Source organism: Pleurodeles waltl, chromosome 11 (genome assembly GCF_031143425.1).
Source record: "Pleurodeles waltl isolate 20211129_DDA chromosome 11, aPleWal1.hap1.20221129, whole genome shotgun sequence".
NCBI classification, from domain to species: Eukaryota; Metazoa; Chordata; class Amphibia; order Caudata; family Salamandridae; genus Pleurodeles; species Pleurodeles waltl.
Window position 1 is genome coordinate 316,745,828 of NC_090450.1, and position 19,336 is coordinate 316,765,163.

General features: G+C 47.3%; 1 protein-coding gene across 2 annotated transcripts in view; it reads left to right on the forward strand.

Annotated features, from left to right (window-relative positions):
- Positions 1 to 7,486: 7,486 nt before the first annotated feature.
- Positions 7,487 to 19,336, forward strand: part of LOC138265662 (kyphoscoliosis peptidase-like) — a 361,876-nt gene continuing 350,026 nt past the window's right edge. For both annotated transcript variants that reach the window (XM_069213573.1, XM_069213572.1), the window contains exon 1: positions 7,487 to 7,837. In XM_069213573.1, the coding sequence (XP_069069674.1) occupies positions 7,702 to 7,837 (136 nt within the window). In that variant the 5' untranslated portion in view covers positions 7,487 to 7,701. The remainder of the gene's footprint in view (positions 7,838 to 19,336) is intronic.

Here is a 19,336-nt window from a genome sequence, read left to right on the forward strand (position 1 = left end):
TGCCTACTTTCCAAAATGTCCACAGCATGGCTGATGCGGCCAAGTCCTCGCGCCACATCGCCAGCAAAGTGCCCAAGTTCCACCTGTAGGCTGACTGTCCGTCTTGAGAGGCCTGTAGTATTGGTGGCTAGACGCCCAATTGATGCAGGCAGGTGGTCAAAACGTGCCGCTGTGTTGCGCTCCCTGCACCTTGCATGTCCTCTGTCTGCCACTAGTTCCGTCACCAGATGTCTGATGGCCTGTGTCAAATCCCCCAAATGTTCATTCATTGTGTTGAACTGACTGTTCATATTCGCCAGCCCATGTGTTATGCTGCTCTGCATCCTATTGAGGGTTCTTGTGATGGTCCTTAATTGTCTATTTTGCAGGCGCTGACCATGGATGAGGGATGCCTCCAAGCCCGCGAAGACTGCTTCCCCTACCTCCTCCTGGGGTGCCGACTGAACTCTGCGCCGGCGTCTGTGCATTCTTCCAGCTGCTGGCTCTGATTGCCTCTCTGTGGGGCTGGGCCCTGGGGCTGTGTCAGCTGCCCCCATGTCCTGTGGTTGTTCCTCTATAGACCCTGGTGGTGTCCTGCTGGGCCCAGCAATTTCACCAGCAGCCTCCTGCAGTGTCTCTGGCCCATGTTCCCCTCCCTGCCTGTTGTCGCTGCTGGGGGTGTCTTTTGGGAGACACAGACACGGAGGATGAGGAGCAAGAGCCACCACACCGACAGCCTGGCGATAGAAGCATCGCAAATGAAGGCAGACAGAGACAGAACCACATTGCAACCCAATACTTTGCAAGGTACGTGGCAACTGTCACCACACTCACTAATGTCAGACACACATAGCCCAGTTGTGTAGTGAAACAAACAAAATCTTTTTATTACTAAACTAAATGGAAAAAAATAGTGCTGTATATAACAGTCTGTAATTGTCCAATTGCTATGAAGACACATTATAAATCATGTGCCTCATGTACAGTGCTGTCTGGTGGCTCACACCCTCCTCCTAGAGCGGCCACCATGGCTCATCCCTGGGGAGTCCCCTGAACCCTGCCGTGCACTACCACTCCGTAGCACACAGGACTCACTGGCAGACACACTACTGATGGTTGACCCCTCCTCGCTGTCCTGAGGGGTCTCCCCTGTGCCACTTGCAGCCTGCCTACTTTCCAAAATGTCCACAGCATGGCTGATGCGGCCAAGTCCTCGCGCCACATCGCCAGCAAAGTGCCCAAGTTCCACCTGTAGGCTGACTGTCCGTCTTGAGAGGCCTGTAGTATTGGTGGCTAGATGCCCAATTGTTGCAGGCAGGTGGTCAAAACGTGCCGCTGTGTTGCGCTCCCTGCACCTTGCATGTCCTCTGTCTGCCACTAGTTCCGTCACCAGATGTCTGATGGCCTGTGTCAAATCCCCCAAATGTTCATTCATTGTGTTGAACTGACTGTTCATATTCGCCAGCCCATGTGTTATGCTGCTCTGCATCCTATTGAGGGTTCTTGTGATGGTCCTTAATTGTCTATTTTGCAGGCGCTGACCATGGATGAGGGATGCCTCCAAGCCCGCAAAGACTGCTTCCCCTACCTCCTCCTGGGGTGCCGACTGAACTCTGCGCCGGCGTCTGTGCATTCTTCCAGCTGCTGGCTCTGATTTCCTCTCTGTGATGCTGGGTCCTGGGGTTGTGTCAGCTGCCCCCATGTCCTGTGGTTGTTCCTCTATGGACCCTCGTGGTGTCCTGCTGGGCCCAGCAATTTCACCAGTAGGCTCCAGCAGTGTCTCTGGCCCATGTTCCCCTCCCTGCCTGTTGTCGCTGCTGGGGGTGTCTTTTGGGAGACACAGACACGGAGGATGAGGAGCAAGAGCCACCACACCGACAGCCTGGCGATAGAAGCATCGCAAATGAAGGCAGACAGAGACGGAACCACATTGCAACCCAATACTTTGCAAGGTACGTGGCAACTGTCACCACACTCACTAATGTCAGACACACATAGCCCAGTTGTGTAGTGAAACAAACAAAATCTTTTTATTACTAAACTATATGGAAAAAAATAGTGCTGTATATAACAGTCTGTAATTGTCCAATTGCTATGAAGACACATTATAAATCATGTGCCTCATGTACAGTGCTGTCTGGTGGCTCACACCCTCCTCCTAGAGCGGCCACCATGGCTCATCCCTGGGGAGTCCCCTGCTGCCAACCCCTCAGACAGGTTTCTGCCCTCCTGGAGTCCAGGCAGCCCTGGCCCAGGAAGGCAGAACAAAGGATTTCCTCTGAGAGAGTAACACCCTCTCCCTTTGGAAATAGGTGTGAAGGCTGGGGAGGAGTAGCCTCCCCCAGCCTCTGGAAATGCTTTGATGGGCACAGATGCTGCCCATCTCTGCATAAGCCAGTCTACACCAGTCTAGGGATCCCCCAGCCCTGCTCTGGCGCGATACTGGAAAAAGGAAAGGGGAGTGACCACTCCCCTGACCTGCACCTCCCAGGGGAGGTGCCCAGAACTCCTCCAGTGTGCCCCAGACCTCTGCCATCTTGGAAACAGAGGTGTTGCTGGCACACTGGACTACTCTGAGTGGCCAGTGCCATCAGGTGACATCAGATACTCCTTCTGATAGGCTCTTACCTTTCTTACTAGCCTATCCTCCTTCCTAGGTAGCCAAACCTCCTTTTCTGGTTATTTAGGGTCTCTGCTTTGGGGAATTCTTCAGATACCGAATGCAAGAGCTCACCAGAGTTCCTCTGCATCTTCTGCTTCACCTTCTGCCAAAGGATCGACCGCTGACTGCTCAGGACGCCTGCAAAACCGCAACAAAGTAGCAAAGACAACTACTGCAACCTTGTATCGCTTCATCCTGCCGGCTTTCTCGCCTGTTTCCTGGTGGTGCATGCTCTGGGGTAGCCTGCCTCCTTTCTGCACCAGGAGCTCTGAAGACATCTCCAGTGGGTCGACGGAATCTTCCCCCTGCAACCGCAGGCAACAAAAGACTACAACACCGGTCCTCTGGGTCCCCTCTCAGCATGACGAGCGTGGTCCCTGGAACTCAGCAACTCTGTCCAAGTGACTCCCACAGTCCAGTGACTCTTCAGTCCAAGTTTGGTGGAAGTAAGTCCTTGCCTCCCCACGCTAGACTGCATTGCTGGGTACCGTGTGATTTGCAGCTGCTCCGGCTCCTGTGCACTCTTCCAGGATTTCCTTCGTGCACAGCCAAGCCTGGGTCCCCGACACTCTAACCTGCAGTGCACAACCTTCTGAGTTGTCCTCCGGCGTCGTGGGACTCCCTTTTGTGACTTTGCATGGACTCCGGTTCACTCCTCTTCTAAGTGCCTGTTCTGGTACTTCTGCGGGTGCTGCCTGCTTCTGTGAGGGCTCCCTGACTTGCTGGGAGCCCCTCTGTCTCCTCATCCAAGTGGTGACATCCTGGTCCCTCCTGGGCCACAGCAGCATCCAGAAACCCTAACTGTGACCCTTGCAGCTAACAAGGCTTGTTTGTGGTCTTTCTGTGTGGGAACACCTCTGCAAGCTTCTTCACGACGTGGGACATCCATCCTCCAAAGGGGAAGTTCATAGTCCTCTTCGTTCTTGCAAAACACCAAGCTTCTCCCATCCAGTGGCAGCTTCCTGGCACCCTCAGCTGGCATTTCCTGGGCATCTGCCCACTCTTGACACTGTCGCGACTCTTGGACTTGGTCCCCTTGTCTTACAGGTACTCAGGTCCAGAAATCCACTGTTGTTGCATTGCTGGTGTTGGTTTTCCTTGCAGAATCCCCCTATCACAACTTCTGTGCTCTCTGGGGGTTGTAGGTGCATTTTACACCTACCTTATAGGGTCTTGGGGTGGGCTATTTTTCTAACCCTCACTGTTTTCTTACAGTCCCAGCGACACTCTACAAGCTCACATAGGTTTGGGGTCCATTCGTGGTTCGCATTCCACTTTTGGAGTATATGGTTTATTTGCCCCTATACCTATGTGCTCCTATTGCAATCTATTGTAACTTTACATTGCTTGCATTACTTCCTTTTGCTATTACTGCATATTTTTGGTATTGTGTACATATATCTTGTGTATATTTGTCATCCTCATACTGAGGGTACTCACTGAGATACTTTTGGCATATTGTCATAAAAATAAAGTACCTTTATTTTTAGTATATCTGTGTATTGTGTTTTCTTATGATATTGTGCATATGACACCAGTGGTTTAGTAGGAGCTTTGCATGTCTCCTAGTTCAGCCTAAGCTGCTCTGCTATAGCTACCTTCTATCAGCCTAAGCTGCTAGAAACACCTCTTCTACACTAATAAGGGATAACTGGACCTGGCACAAGGTGTAAGTACCCCTGGTACCCACTACAAGCCAGGCCAGCCTCCTACAGTGCCCCCCCCAGAGGGGCTGAGGACAGGGCCAATAGTGCCTGCCTGATGTCTGGCAAGATGGTGCAGGGCCCCTGTGTATCCGCTGAAGGTCGTCCCTGCAGTTCGGCTGAGCACCCTACCAAGGGGGGTTGACATTGGTTTGAGTCGAAGGACCCCCTGAACACCCATTCCACGGGCGGGTGGTTGAGATATTTTAATAAGCACAGCGGAGCTAGGAGCATCAGACACACCAGGGGGAGTAGGTTGCTGTATAGACTCAATAACCTTCTCCACAGGAAGGTCATAGGGATGCTTCCGAGTCCTACTCCTGACTGGTGGGAAAGCAGAACGGGGAGGCACATGAGACCGTCTAGGGCTGTCAACTACGACCATGGCTTCTTCCCTTCCAGACTCTGAGCCAGAGATCTCGGAACTTCCCTCACCCAACTTAGCCAACACTAATTTCAGCAATTGGGACAATTCAGGGTCCTTGCCTTTTCTCTTGCCTACCTGGCTTTTTCCAAAAGCCATGACCCAACAAGCTGACTGTAATATCCTGAAAAAGTCTTGAATCAAAAAAAACCTGAGGTAAGCAAAATATGCATACACAACCAGAAAATAGCACAGGAACTGTCCCCCCAATGCCCACACTTACCCCGCAATTCCCTGATCCACATTTCTAGGACCCAGATGGAGTCAACATTGATAGAAGATGGTGGAAAAAAGGACCTGGATAGCCTCACCAAGGCCAGGACGGCGGTCAGGGATAGCGCTACCAGCGCTACAATGAGATGTGGAAGTACCAAGGCATTAACTAGAGAGAATTTAAAGTAGGGGAATGACTACAGACCAAACTGGAATAGACCAACGCTAATGGTGTGCTCCGGTATAAGAAAGCCCTTGAGGGGTGAATGTGACCCAGGATCATACTCCAAACCGGTTAGCTAGCATGACTCCGGGGTCCTCCCTACTGTATTAGGTGGCACCGCTTGCCTACTGCTAGCGGTGCATGATTAAAGGAGAAAAAACCTCGGGCCAAAACAAAGCTTATTCCCTTACCACAGGGCACCAGAGGGGAAACAATTGGTGGAGTGGCGCAAAGCCAAACCGCCAAATTAACATACCGGCCGCCATGGCGGTAATGAATGCCAGGCTGAAGACTACAGTATCCAGCCGTCACTAGGCCGCGCCTGCCATTTTGACGCCGCCCACGGCCATGGTTTCCGTGGGTTCTGTACCGCCACGAAAACCATGGTGGTAGGCACTATCAGTGCCAGGAATTCCTTCCCTGGCAATGATAGGGGTCTCCCCCGCCCCCTCCCCTTCCCTAGAATCCTCCGCTACCCTCCCCCTCCTGACCCCCAACATATACACACATACATGCACATACATTCACACCCATACACACACGCATTCCCACATTCATACACACTCACAGCAACACTCACTAACATACATCCAGGCACACACGCAATCACACTACACAACATGCATGTACACACACACCCATTCTTGCACACATGCATGCACGCATTCAAACACAGTCACACACACCCCCACACATACACAACACCCCCCACACCCCTCTCCTGTTAGAGAACCCAACTTACCTGCTTGCAGGGGGTCCTCCGGCAGGAGATGGGCCGCAGCGCTGCTGCCAGCAGCAGAGTCCACCAGCAAAACACCGCCAAGCTGTATCATGGCTCATGATACGGTCGGTGGCGTTTTGCTGGCGTGGCGCTGCTGCTGGCAGCAGCACCTCGCTGGCGGAATTCCGGCTACGGTCATAATTCGGTGGACTGTCTGTAGCCACGGCGACAGTATGTTGGCGGCCATCTCCGTGCCGTTAGGCGGCATTTTCTGCCAATCTTATAATGAGGGCCCAAATCTCTAATTGGCTAAAGCACTCCTATTCCATCAAAACTCATATAGTTGACGTCACTACCAGTAACTCTCTATGGCCTGCCCATGGTTGTGAATAGTAACTTATAATTAGACATTCATCTCTTGGTCCAAGCATCAGGGTGACCTTGGTTCACTCTCACATCCTAGGAATCCGGAGAGGAGTTTTCTTCACAACTACTCCTTAACATTTCCCATCCTTGGCAGGCTGTCTTCCCCTACCCCTTTATCTACAATACGTTTTTCATTAACTGGAGGCTTTTGCAGACGCTCCTGCAAATAAAAAATATGCTGCTAGAGCAAAACTTCCCCATTGAAGATTAAACACAGAAAAACATTTCAGGCCTTGACTCCAGCCAACCCAACACAGATACATGGTTATATGTGCATTTCATATAAGTACTATAAATGGGGACTAACTAAAGAAATGTCAATTAACTAGATTATCACACTATTCATACATTGAATTATGTGCATACATGTAGTTTGCATATGATCGTTCTACATTTCGGCTTATAAGTATACCTCATCTCACCACTTTTGACTCTTGTTATTTGCATGAACACATTTAAGCACACAATATTATGCATATCATTGAGTACATTTAATTTCCCCTTCTGGAACATAATGGCACAGCCAAGTTATGCTCTCTCAGTTAGAAATATTCAATATGGAACGTTTGTGTGGAACATTGAAGCTCAAACTTACAAAATCCACAGGCCATAGAAAAAAACACTTGTTAGAAAACAGAGATTTCAGAAATAGAAATGAACGCGATCAAACAGGGAGAATCTTAACAGAACATATCACATAATGCAAAGTTAGTGAGAGGATGAATAACTCGTGACTGCGCTGGAGTCCGGTCCACTCATAAATGTGTCAAAGTGTAAATTCCTTAAATCTCTGGCCTCAGGCAGGATAATAGAATTGATAACTACGTTCCAAGTACTTCAGACCCGGTATGAAACATTGCAATTTCCGTACAGGCACTCCACATTTGGGCTAACATTGGAAGAAAGGGAGAGAAACCTCAAAGTGAGCAGAGCCCGAAATAAGCTACTTATGGAACCATAAACTGCTTTCACTAGTAGGCATGTTTCCTCAGGGCTTCGTTTACATGGCTCTCGGCAGCCGCTTAAGCGATTTGCAGCGTAGAACAGGTGTGCCATCAGCATGCCTCGTGCTCTATGCCAAGCCCTTAAGATCCCTGAGAGGAAATCCCCACCGAGGCTTCACTTATCTCTGTAACTGAAATGCCAGCCGCCAGCACCCATCTTTCCGCAGGGAAGCCTGTGATCTGGCAGCCTGGGTCCAAACTGCTGCTCTTGGCTGTCAGCTCCCGAGAGGAGGGGTGCAGGGGCTCGACTTGGTAGTGAGCGAGGCAGACCCTCTGCAGACCTCTGCGATAGCCGTGCACTCTACAGTCTGCCTCGCAGCGCCAGTGTGACGGCCTTGAGGGAAGCATGGAGGTCACAGGCGAGGTTCAGGCATTAACCTTTGATTGGTACCTAACGGTTGGCGCCGATGGAAATAGGAAGGCGGGGCACGAGGTGCACACGGTTGGCATCACTGCAACCTCCACTTCACGCCAAGTCCATGGTAAGAAGCCTAGCAACACCTGTCGGTGCGCCGTGCTACTGTGTTCGAGGGTTGTTGGGCACAGGGCTTGAAGTGGGATGAAAAAAGGGGTTTCGTGGCCATAGTGGTCGGAATCGGAAGGGCACAACGGGCCCATACTGTTATGATTTATGAAACACCGTTCCACTATTTTTTTATAAGACAACCGCCCAGGTTAATTCCAACAGTTTAAATGTTTGAGCTCCAGTGTCATTCAGTGAGTCTCCTGTGCTGTGAAACCAAAGTGGACAGGGAAGTAAACAGGCCTTCCTGCCAGGGCGCCTGCTTGCCTGAAAGAAATGCAAATGTGCACTAGGAGTTAGTCAGCAAAAGTAAGGGAGGCTCTTAAGCTGGCACTGGGTTTCATTGACCCAATCACTCAAAGCTTAGTGATGACAAAGACTTATTCTTTTGGAACGATAGTGCAAAGAGTGGACAACCAAGCTGTGAAGTGCTAACTTGGTGACTTTGAAATAGCTCTGACATTGTGGGAGCATTATGTGCAGCCTAAAACGTTTTGCCACTTATTAATGTCTTTATCAGCACTGCATCACTTACATCAGAGTGTTAATTAAAGGTGGCAGTGGGACTGATCATGACCATGAACAGAGTAGATCTGAGTATTTGCAAAGTGAGCAGCAGTTTTATCATTGACCTGGCAATTAAATGTGGTTATTATCTATTGCTGTGATGGAGTCTGGACTTTATCCGTTATGTGATGTCACAGCATTCATAGATCTGGGCAATGAAGTGTGTGCTTTTAATTGTAATTGTATTATATCGCACTTACTACACCTGGAAATGTTGAAGGGATAGTCATGTAAAAAAATTGCACAATTTTATCTTAAATATTTTGCACATTTTGTAGCAGCTTATCTTATACTGTATGCAATGCACATCTACAATAATGAACTATATATTCACAGTGCTTTCTGTCACAGGCTGTGACCTTGTAGCACTAAAAATACACGTGCCTTTTTTCTCCACTGCACCAACCAAGACTTAATTTTGTGGCTCTCTGGTTACAAACAGACTTCTGCAGTGCATGAACTAATAGAGGTTTCATAACATACTATAGTGCATTTCCCAATTAGTAACAACTTTTTTTATTTTTTATTTAGCTGAATCTTATTTGATATGTAGCTACTTGACAATGAGAGACAAAAAAACGTACAGACTATTTTATTTTTTGAGCCACACTTTTGACCCCGCTCCCATTCTCACTGACCCCTCCCCCACTGCAGAATCACATTTCCCATACTTTTTTAGTGCACCTCGACCACTGAGTGGGATGTATAATTATGGATGTGACTGAAACATGTATACTAAAATCCCCATAGTGTACAACTCTAGCCGCACATTTATGTTGAATCGCACTGCCACCAACCACAACTCAGTTGTGGCCCATAATAAACACCTGGATGCAACTTACTTCAAAGCTTGTACTAATCAAAACCAATAGCGATACAAAAAAATTACAGAAGATTCTGGAAAAAGTAAACATTATCAGGGGAAGTAAAATGAAGGATAGCATGTGAAAGACAGACAGGAACGTCATGGATTAGTGTATTTAACACTAGATTTAAGAACATGAATATATGGTCCAAGAGGGACCCATTTCAATGTCTATTTTTGATTACTACCAGGTCTAAGACCCAGAGGGACCTGGCCTACTTCAAACCCTGGTTTGGCAGGATGCCTAGAATTGCATTTAATGCTGCTGCCTTTTCAACAGTGAAACATTGTGCTTTCGAAGAATTTATGACAGAACTGATACTGCTGCATATAAATAACTAGGGGCCATATGTACGAACACTTTTTCCCATTGACACAGAATGGGTAAAAACCTTTGCTACATCTGGCCCTAGGTGATTTAATTGTCTTTCCTTGTAACTAAAGTGACTTACTGATTCCATTTCCATTTCACCGCACAATAGGTCATCAGTCTTGCTGTTTTCTTTGACAACGTAATGTATTTTGGGCCCTGTAGTTTCGGTTAGCCTCTATTGTCCCAAAAAGCCTAACCCACTTCATAGCCATGGTTCGTAAGCGAAACCCCATGATTGTAATCACAGTGTCATGGTATGATTGTGAGGTGGCCAACTTGAACAAGAAATGTCAAGCTTACTGTAAGTTAGAAGATATAGTAAGAGTACAGTCTTTCATTAAGTAGCATATGTAATATATTGACTTTTTTCAGTTACTGGTTGTTATAATGTGTTGGTGCAGGTCTTTTTTAAGACCACGCCAGCTCTGAGTTTTCCTAGGGAACGAGACTCCTGCAATATTCCAGTGCGCCCTATTTGTTCTTCTAAATAAAGTCTGCAAAAACACCCCATGTTAAGAGGCAGCATACGAGGGCTCAGCAGTCTCCCATGCCCTGAACACTCCCCATTCAATTCTGTCTAGCAAACAATCATTAGATCTGGCTTGACAGTGCAGCTGCCAGTTACTTGTTGCTACCAATTGTTTAAAACAGGGCTCTACAACCTTTTGTGCAATAAGGGGATATTTATGCTCACTGGAAATCATCATAAGCTACTAATATGAATCCAACCAAGCAAAAGCTTTTAATTTAAGAAGCTGGGCAGAACACAGGCGATCTACTTACAAATAGCAGGAGAGTTACCAGTAGCCCACAAGCTACTTGTCGGGGAAGCCTGTTTTAAAATCTTCATAGAGTGGACTTTGGCATTGCCTGGAGGTGTATTTCTCTCAACTCACATTATTGACTGTGTGGTGTATCATGCCATTTCTTATGGAATGCTTCCAAAGTCTATGGGACAGTTTTCCACAGAATTATCACACAAATGCATTATCTGGTAGATACATAGTATGTGGAAAGTAGTCATTTTCTGTTTTTTGTTTCCTCTTTGCACCAAGCTTTAAAAAAAAGTTTTTTAGTCGGTATTAAATATAAATACAAGATAGGTAGGCTTCTTACTTGTGGCAAAGCTTGTTTTATCCTTCATGGGTAGTTCTCCAGCTGTTATTGCCTATATTCTTTTTCTTAGGTTGAGTGCAACTATACAGCGGATGTCAAGAAATTATTATGGGTGCATTTAATATATTTAGGGCTAGATGTATCAAAGCTTTTTGCATTCACAAACGGTGCGAATCTCAAAATTTGACCATTTGCGAATGCAAAAATGCCTTTCAAGATTTATGAAAGGCATTCGCAGTGCAATTTTAAAGAATTGCTAAAATAGCGATTCCCTAAAATTGCGACTCCATTTAGGGAATCGCCAATTGCGATTCTCTAAATAGGAAATCGCAAACAGGAAATTCCTATTTGCGATTTGCAAAGCACATGTATCATGCATTTCCTAAGTGCGAATTGGGCATTTAGGAAATTCAATTACCACCAAATCCAATTTGGTGGTAACTATGTGCAATTTTTAAAATGCATTAAAAATGCATTTTTAAACATGACATGTAGCACACACATGCCCCTATGGCATGTGTCTGCTTTATGTGTCCACTGATATTTATATGTGGTGCATCAAAGGTGGCCTCAGGCCCCCAGCACCCTGGGATTTGCATTACCTAATTTGCGAATTCCTAGAAGGAATTCGCAAATTCCGAAATGCAAAACCATTCATACCAATGGGCCCACAGGCCCATAGGGATGAATGGAGTCCCATTCCCTACTTGTGATTCGGTAATAGCGATTGCGACTTTTAAGAAATCGCTCTTACTGAATTGCAATTTTCATACATCCCATTTTGCATTTCTTAACTAGTGAGTTCTTGAAAATCGCTATTTAGGAAATGCAAACCAGGATAATGATACATCTAGCCCTAAAAGTACAAGTGTGAACTATAGGTGTAAGCTACACATTTAAGCTATTAAAAGCTGCAAATGGCAAATTCACCAGTGTCAGAGCATGTTACACCACTAATGATATAGAAATGGTAACATTTCACCATTGAGCAGCCTAGACCTAATACTGATCAGTATGTGGAACTGAATGAGCTATAAGTATCATTAGAACATTAGAATGTTGAGAAATCTGTTGCAGACAATGGAGTAGCTCCGGGCTTATAATGACTGGTATAAACTCCAGCATTCCAATTTATGATTTTCTGTTTTTTCCTTTTTCACAGAACACTGTACCCTCAGTGAGTGAAATGTTCTACTAGCATTTCATCTCTTCTGAGGCCCTATCCCTCGTTCTAAGCCCTGGCCTGCACCTCCAGCCTATAACTCAGGTTTTCGGCATTTAGCAATCAGTATGACTCTCAAGAGCAGGCTATAATTTTATATTAAGCTTTCTTAGAGCAAACATATAATCAGTATAACCAGTGGTGTGCAAACATTTGTTGGAAACAAGTGTGCTTCAGAAGTCTCAAACTCACACACATGTGATAGTGCTGCCAACCCAAGTGTAAATTTAAAGGTAACCTGTTAATAATGTTTTTTATTGGGACCAGTTGGGTTTGTGGGCATAGGAAAGCATGTACAGTAGTAGAATATAGACATTCTGCAGCATTGTAGCTTGCTGCTAAAGTCTATACTGATTTATAAAATCCCTGACCCTGAAATATAGGCCCAAGCTGCAGGCAAGAGGGTATAACAAGGAACTGAGCCTTTAAGAATATGTATAGACTGAGGCAGAAGGGCTATAATATTGTTAGAACATTCCACCCACTGAAGGTAAAGTGCTCTAAATTAAAAATGGAGAAACAGAAAAACAGCAAACAAGCTTTGGAATATGTTTGCAGAACACATCCCACCCATAATTGGCACGAACCACTCGATTGCCTTCCATGGTGCTCTCAATATTCTAATGTTCTAATTGTGGTTACACATAAATAGCAACTAAAACCGCTGGATACAAATACTAACTTCCAGGATGCATCTGGAAACAACTTACATTTTCTCTAGAGCTCCAATATTACTTTTCCTAAAACCGACATAGCTTTTATTTTTAATTATCACTGAACCCAACTCAAACCATTTGTTAATGGCCAACTCGAATATCACTTCAGTTTGTATGTCAGAAGGTGCTTTGACAAGCATAGTGATGTATGCTTTTTAGCGTAAGAGGTCTCACTTAGGTTGGAAGCTCATAATCAGAAAATGTATTTCCAGTGCTTAATTTGAGCCGGTGGTTGCCATTGAAGGCCATCAGCACTCATTTCCGGGGACTGGCGCTCATTTTTCCTGATCAGACATTTCCCAAAAGCAAGAAATGGAAGAACAAAAGTATAAGAAGGAGGAAAAGAAAGATGGAAAACCAATCTCAAAAGTAGAAAGAAGGGACCTGCAAAGTGTGAGGTAACAGGAAGTGGGCGTCTAGTAGTGGATTAAAGAGGCAAGAGGTGGACTGAAGACTATGCAGCCTTAGTATTTAACAGGAGCATTTAATAGTGCTGTCTGAAAGTTTCTGAGCACAGCACTGGGCACTGGCACACAATCTTTTACAAATTAATCATTGGGTATGTCCCTGTAATACAAGAGATATGACTGTGTGATAGTCATCACTTAGTAGATGTGTCTTTGGTGTCAAAGATGATTCATTGTAATAATGAGTTACAACAAGGCTCCAAGTGATGTGTTGATGTTTGTCTAAGATGTCATGTGACCTTGCCTGAAACATGCAGTTAGCAGATGGTGCTTGTGGTTTAATGTCACTGGGATGCCTAGGCCAAAATTTATGAAGCCTATGTATTGTCCTTCGGCCAAGCAAAGACAACACAGAGGCTTCATTAATAGGTACAAAACCATGCAAGGTCTGATTTACATGGCCTTTTCATGGCTTTGTGAAGAAATGTAACACAATGAAGCTGCTTGCACTGCATTACATTACATTTCACCTTTAGAGGCGTTCCATGGATGGAACATGGGCATTCCCATGCATTCACACTTGGATTTAGCTGTTTTCCCAGATTTACAAAAAATGTAAACCTGGGACTACTCAAAACGCTACTTATTTATTTAAAACGCTAGGTATTTATTTCTCCTTGTTATTTCCTCTTTCCATGTGTGCTGCATTTTGCAGCACACATAAAAAGAGGAAAATGCCCCTAAGGATTGATTTTCTTCAGGAAGATAGATGGCGCTTCCTGCTCAAAAACAATCCTGTGTTTAACACATGCACTCTTGTGATATGGTGCAAGGGTGATTACATTGGTTCTAGACTGCACACTGTGAGCCAGTACAAGGAAATTATCCATATCTTTGTAAAAATGGAGCATTTCTGCCCGCTCCCTTTCATAAAACACAACACAGAGGATCAGCTTTGCTTGTTGACCTGCGTTGCATAAAAGTTTAATAAATGTGTCCCCTTGTTTCTAATTCTGGGACATTCTGTAATTATTCATTTACTTAAATAGTTCACTAGTGTGATGTCACCACTGTAAACTAAATGCATTCTGGGAGCTACCGTCTTGCTTCACAATGAAACCAATAGAAGTGAATAACATTTGTTAGAAAAAGAAAAACTGATGTCCAAAGTCTCTGTACGAGGACCTGAACCCTTAGATCCTAGTTCCGAACAATGTCTGTTATTGTAAAAAAAAAAAAAAAAAAAAAAAAACACTTAATTTACATTTTAAAAGTGCAGCAATGGATAATTATTTGATGAGTGTCATTTAAAATCTGTTGTAAACCAGTTCTTCTCAATATTATAAGATAAAGGATGCAGAATGATTGTACAGATCTCCAACTTCAAGTTTTCATTCTCACTTAAGTATCCTAATAGTATTTAAATAAATAAAAAATTATAGGCGTTGTAGAAGTTGTCCTTTCCAGGGCCAGTACCAACTCTCAAGAATGGCTTAAGACATAAATATTTCATCAAACGTTAGTCAGTTTGAGTTCAAACTGTGCAGAGCAGTGTCTCGAACTGTATGCTGTGTAAGAAGGCCAGTAGAACAGCCATGCTTTGAAGTGCAGTGTAACTTATTATACTGTTTTTCATAGTACATCACCTATATTCTAAAATAAGTTAATTTACTCAGTTGTGTTCTAGGAATGGTTGGGTAATTTCCACCCAGGTCAGAAGGGAAGTTGTGCTGTGTAAAATTTGCATGTGTTAAAATACAACAAGTAAATACAACTGCCACTTTTTAGGTTCAAGCCTACCAGACAGCATAACTGTCTGGTTTGCTAATGACATCTTGGGGATATTTGGAAAGCTCCAAGGGGAATGCATTCTGACCATTGCTTACAATTGGCTTTGTGGTTTGTAACTCACATTTGCTTGCTTTCTAGTTGCTGGCTCTTTTTGTTTTAGGCTGTCTAGCTTGAGTTTGTTCCTTCTGTTGGCCAAACCCTAGTATTCTTCCACCAGTGCTCAGTTGTTGTAAATGGGCCTTTAAATCTTGTTCTTATCTTGTCACCTTTGCTGTGCATTTAAAGACAGAGGTCAAATGTCAGGCTCGTCTTCCAGTGAGCCAGGTGTTCACTTTTCTTGATCTGACTTCAAAAAGGATTTATGTGACAATCATGATGGCTATTGGGGGTGTGGTTGAGAAAGGTTGTACAATGTTATTTTTTTTGCTAGCACACAACAACATTTAAATGTCTGTAAATTAACTGTAAAGGTATTTCACAATATCAGAATTAGAAAAGCACAATTGAAGCACATTGGTAATTCTGAATTGTGGTGGAAATAAATATTTTAATACAATCAAACTGACTCAATGTACTATGTGATGACATTTCCACACATTATATTTTGTGCTCTGTATACGTTTATCAGTAAAATTGTGTATCTGTGCAAATATAATGGTCATTTCAAGGGGGAGGAGCCAAAATGGTGGCCAGGACGGACGTCTGAGCGAGTGCTCCATCCAGGGCCCACCTGTTAATATCCTTTCAGGGCGCCCCCCGGGCTCCTATAATCGCGCTGGGAGAGGCGGACCGCCCCCAGAGCGCCGGGGTGTCCAGCGGGGACTTAGCGCTGGTCGCGGGTAGGCGGCGGAACCGGCACCCGACCGCGAGCGCGAGGCAGTGGGGCGGGTGCCATTGTGCGGCCGTGGCCGCGAGGCTGCAGAGTGGCGGTGCCGAGCCGGCTGCATCGGACGCGCTGTAGCTGGGAGGCGCACCCCGGGCCTGTTGCATAGCCCCGTTGACTGGGGGCCTGGGCGCGCTGGGGGCTGGAGGCACGGGCTTCTGCCCGTGGATTGACGCCCGAGGAGGCCTGGATGCGGCGCTAGGCGCTCCTGTTTTAAATAAAGACGCCGGCACGCCAGGATTTCGTGGACGCTCCATAAAGATCCAAAGGAGCAATAAACAAGCCAGCAGCCAGACAGGGCTGCCTGAAGGTAGAAGACCCACGCTGAGGAGTTCGTCCGGTGGAGGAGCCCAGGCAAGGGGCTCAGACTACCACTCTGCACTAAAGAGGTGAGGGGGTGAGCCATCGGGCGAGTTATTGTTTAAGCGGGGGGGAGCCACTGTTAACTCCCCCCCAGCCCACCCCCCTTCTTCACACTCTTTCGGCTGCTGATGCGCGGCCGCAAAATGGCGCTGGAAGCCACCTGGAACAAGGGACTACCATAGGACCGACGACCATAGCTTAGGCACAACTGCCAACCCCCTATAAGGCTGACTTCCCCGGAGGAGGGTTCGCGCCAAGGACGGAGGTCACCCACCTGGGCCCACAAGTCATAACGCCACAAAGTGTGTACAGCGGCTATAAGAGCATCCTAGTGACCATAAAGGGGCACCCTGAACCCGCCCGGAAGTCAAACATTTGCTTTTTCCTTGGAGGATCGCCTGGCCCCGCCTCCCGTCTCCCCCCCCACACAACAATATTCCACTAGCCTACCCCTAATCAGTCACAATGGCTGGCAGGGCTAAGTCTTCCAGGAACTTGGACCGAAGCACTCTCGGAACAACACCCAATGACCAGCAGACAAATTTGTCCCTACAGTTCCTGGAGAACACCCTCACGACACACTCAGCGCAATTTGAGAAAGTCCTACAGGCGATCATGGACACTAAGGCCCTCATTACAACTTTGACGGGCGGCGGAGGCCGCCCGCCAAAGTTGCGCCGCAGGAATACCGCACCGCGGTCTGAAGACCGCGGCCGGCATTCTGAGTTTCCCGCTGGGCAGGCGGGCGGCCGCCTTAAGGCCGCCCGCCAGCCCAGCGGGAAACAACCTTCCCACGAGGACGCCGGCTCGGAATCGAGCCGGCGGAGTGGGAAGGTGCGACGGGTGCTACTGCACCCGTCGCGTATTTCACTGTCTGCTATGCAGACAGTGAAATACAAGCGGGGCCCTCTTACGGGGGCCCCTGCAGTGCCCATGCCATTGGCATGGGCACTGCAGGGGCCCCCAGGGGCCCCGCGACACCCCCTACCGCCATCCTGTTCCTGGCGGGCGAACCGCCAGGAACAGGATGGCGGTAGGGGGTGTCAGAATCCCCAAGGCGGCGCAGCATGCTGCGCCGCCTTGGAGGATTCTGACGGGCAGCGGAAAACCGGCAGGAGACCGCCGGTTTTCCTGCACTGACCGCGGCCAAAGCGCCGCGGTCAGAATGCCCTAAGGGGCACCGCCAGGCTGTCGGCGGTGCTCCCGCCAACCGCGAGCCTGGCGGTCACAGACCGCCAGGCTCGTAATGAGGGCCTAAGTCCTCATTGGAAAATAGGATAGACGCAGTCTCACAAGACTTGAATCTCCTATGAATGGACCATCGCAGCCTAGTGGAAAGAGTGAAAACCACTGAGGAAGGGCTGTCCGAGTTAACCCCCATGGCTCAAGAAAGCCGAAAGCAAATTCAGCGGATGGACGCAGAATTGAAAGTGCTCTGGAGGAGATCGGAGAATATGGAGGGCAGAGCGCGTCGCAATAATGTGCGTTTTCTAGGGTTCCCGGAAACCATGCGACAACCCAATGCGGAAATCGCTCTGGAACAATGGCTTATTAAAGAGGTACTAAATGGAACCCGATCCAAGTTTTTCTCTGTAGAGCGGGCGTATAGGGTACCGGGCAGACCCCCGGCCCCAGGCCAGCCACCAAGACCTTTAATTGCCAGATTTCTTAACTTCAGGGATCGAGACGCAATATTACAACAGTTCCACAACAAAGGCCCTTACAAATATGAGGATTCGACTATTAATGCCCACCCTGACTTCACATAGGAGGTGCAGAACCAACGAAACTCATTTGTCAAAATTAAAGTACGCCTGTGGGAACACAATATAAAGTACGCCTTGCTATTCCCTGCGAAACTAAGGGTGATATCGGAGAACCGCACACATATCTTCACCAGACCTGAGGACGCTTGGACCTGGCTTCATGCCAAGGGCCTTGCACGCCTAAGCGAGGACACGGAAGGGGATGCGGATTGGCAAACATCTACCTCGAGAAAGCGGACCAAGAGGCGCGCAAGAGGCCAACCTGACGTCCTTCAAGTAGCAGAAGGAAAAACAAGAGTACTGAAAGAGACTCCCTTACTCATGCAGAGCAATTTCGCGCTGGCTAGGAAGATACACGAGATGGACTCGGAATCGGACACAGCCAGCTCCGTATCTACAATAACGGGGGAGCTAGGGGGGCCGAAGATCACCCCCAGAGCAGCGGACGAACTTTAACCGAACTCTCTCACTCCTATGGTCCGATCCCACTAATATAAGCAGTTAAATGGAGATACAGGGGACTCCGAGGAGGTGACAGGGTCGGAGGCGAATACACCACCATCAGAGAGTATCCTTGGTGCAAATGCACAATTAATCATGGCTGGGCGGGTTGGGGGGGCGATGGGTGGGGGGCCGGGGGCGGCGTATGCAGCGCACGGAGCACCGGGGGCGCCCGAATAGCATTGGCGGACTCAGTCTGCGGAAAGATGTGTGCCCTGCAAAAGAGCCACATCTGGAAGTTATGATCAATCCGCCATCGAAATCCAACCGGATACGGGTCTGTTTGCACTTTTATAGTTTTGGTAGTTGCGCACTAGTTGGTAGGGGGGGTTGGGGTTCCAATTGGGGGGGCTGGGGTTAGTAGTTTAGTAAATTCACACACGCCGGAATCACTCAAACCACAGTAGAAAGTACTGTACATACCCCATCTAACACATAGCTATACCAATGGGGCAATGACCAAACGGGCAAAAATCAGGGACCGGGACTCAAGCGCAATAGGACCCCCTAAATACGCTACTGGCGACTCGCGGGAGGAATAATGTAGATCAGTTTACCATAGTGACATGGAATGTGAGGGGACTGGGGGCACCGAGTAAACGGTCTAGAGTACAGGCACGCCTCAGGCGTATGGGAGCACACATTGCCATCCTGCAAGAAACACACATAGTAGAGGTGGATCTAAGGGAGCTGCGCGCGAGATGGGGCGGCCAGATTATAGGCACTACATACTCGGCCTTCGCGAGGGGGGTGCTGATCTGGATCGCAGCTGGGGTCCCATTTTCCCTGTCAGCACACAAAATAGACCCAGGAGGAAGATACGTGATAGTAGAAGGCCGACTGGATGGCAGACAGCTGGCAGTAGTCGGAGTATACGCTCCAAACACC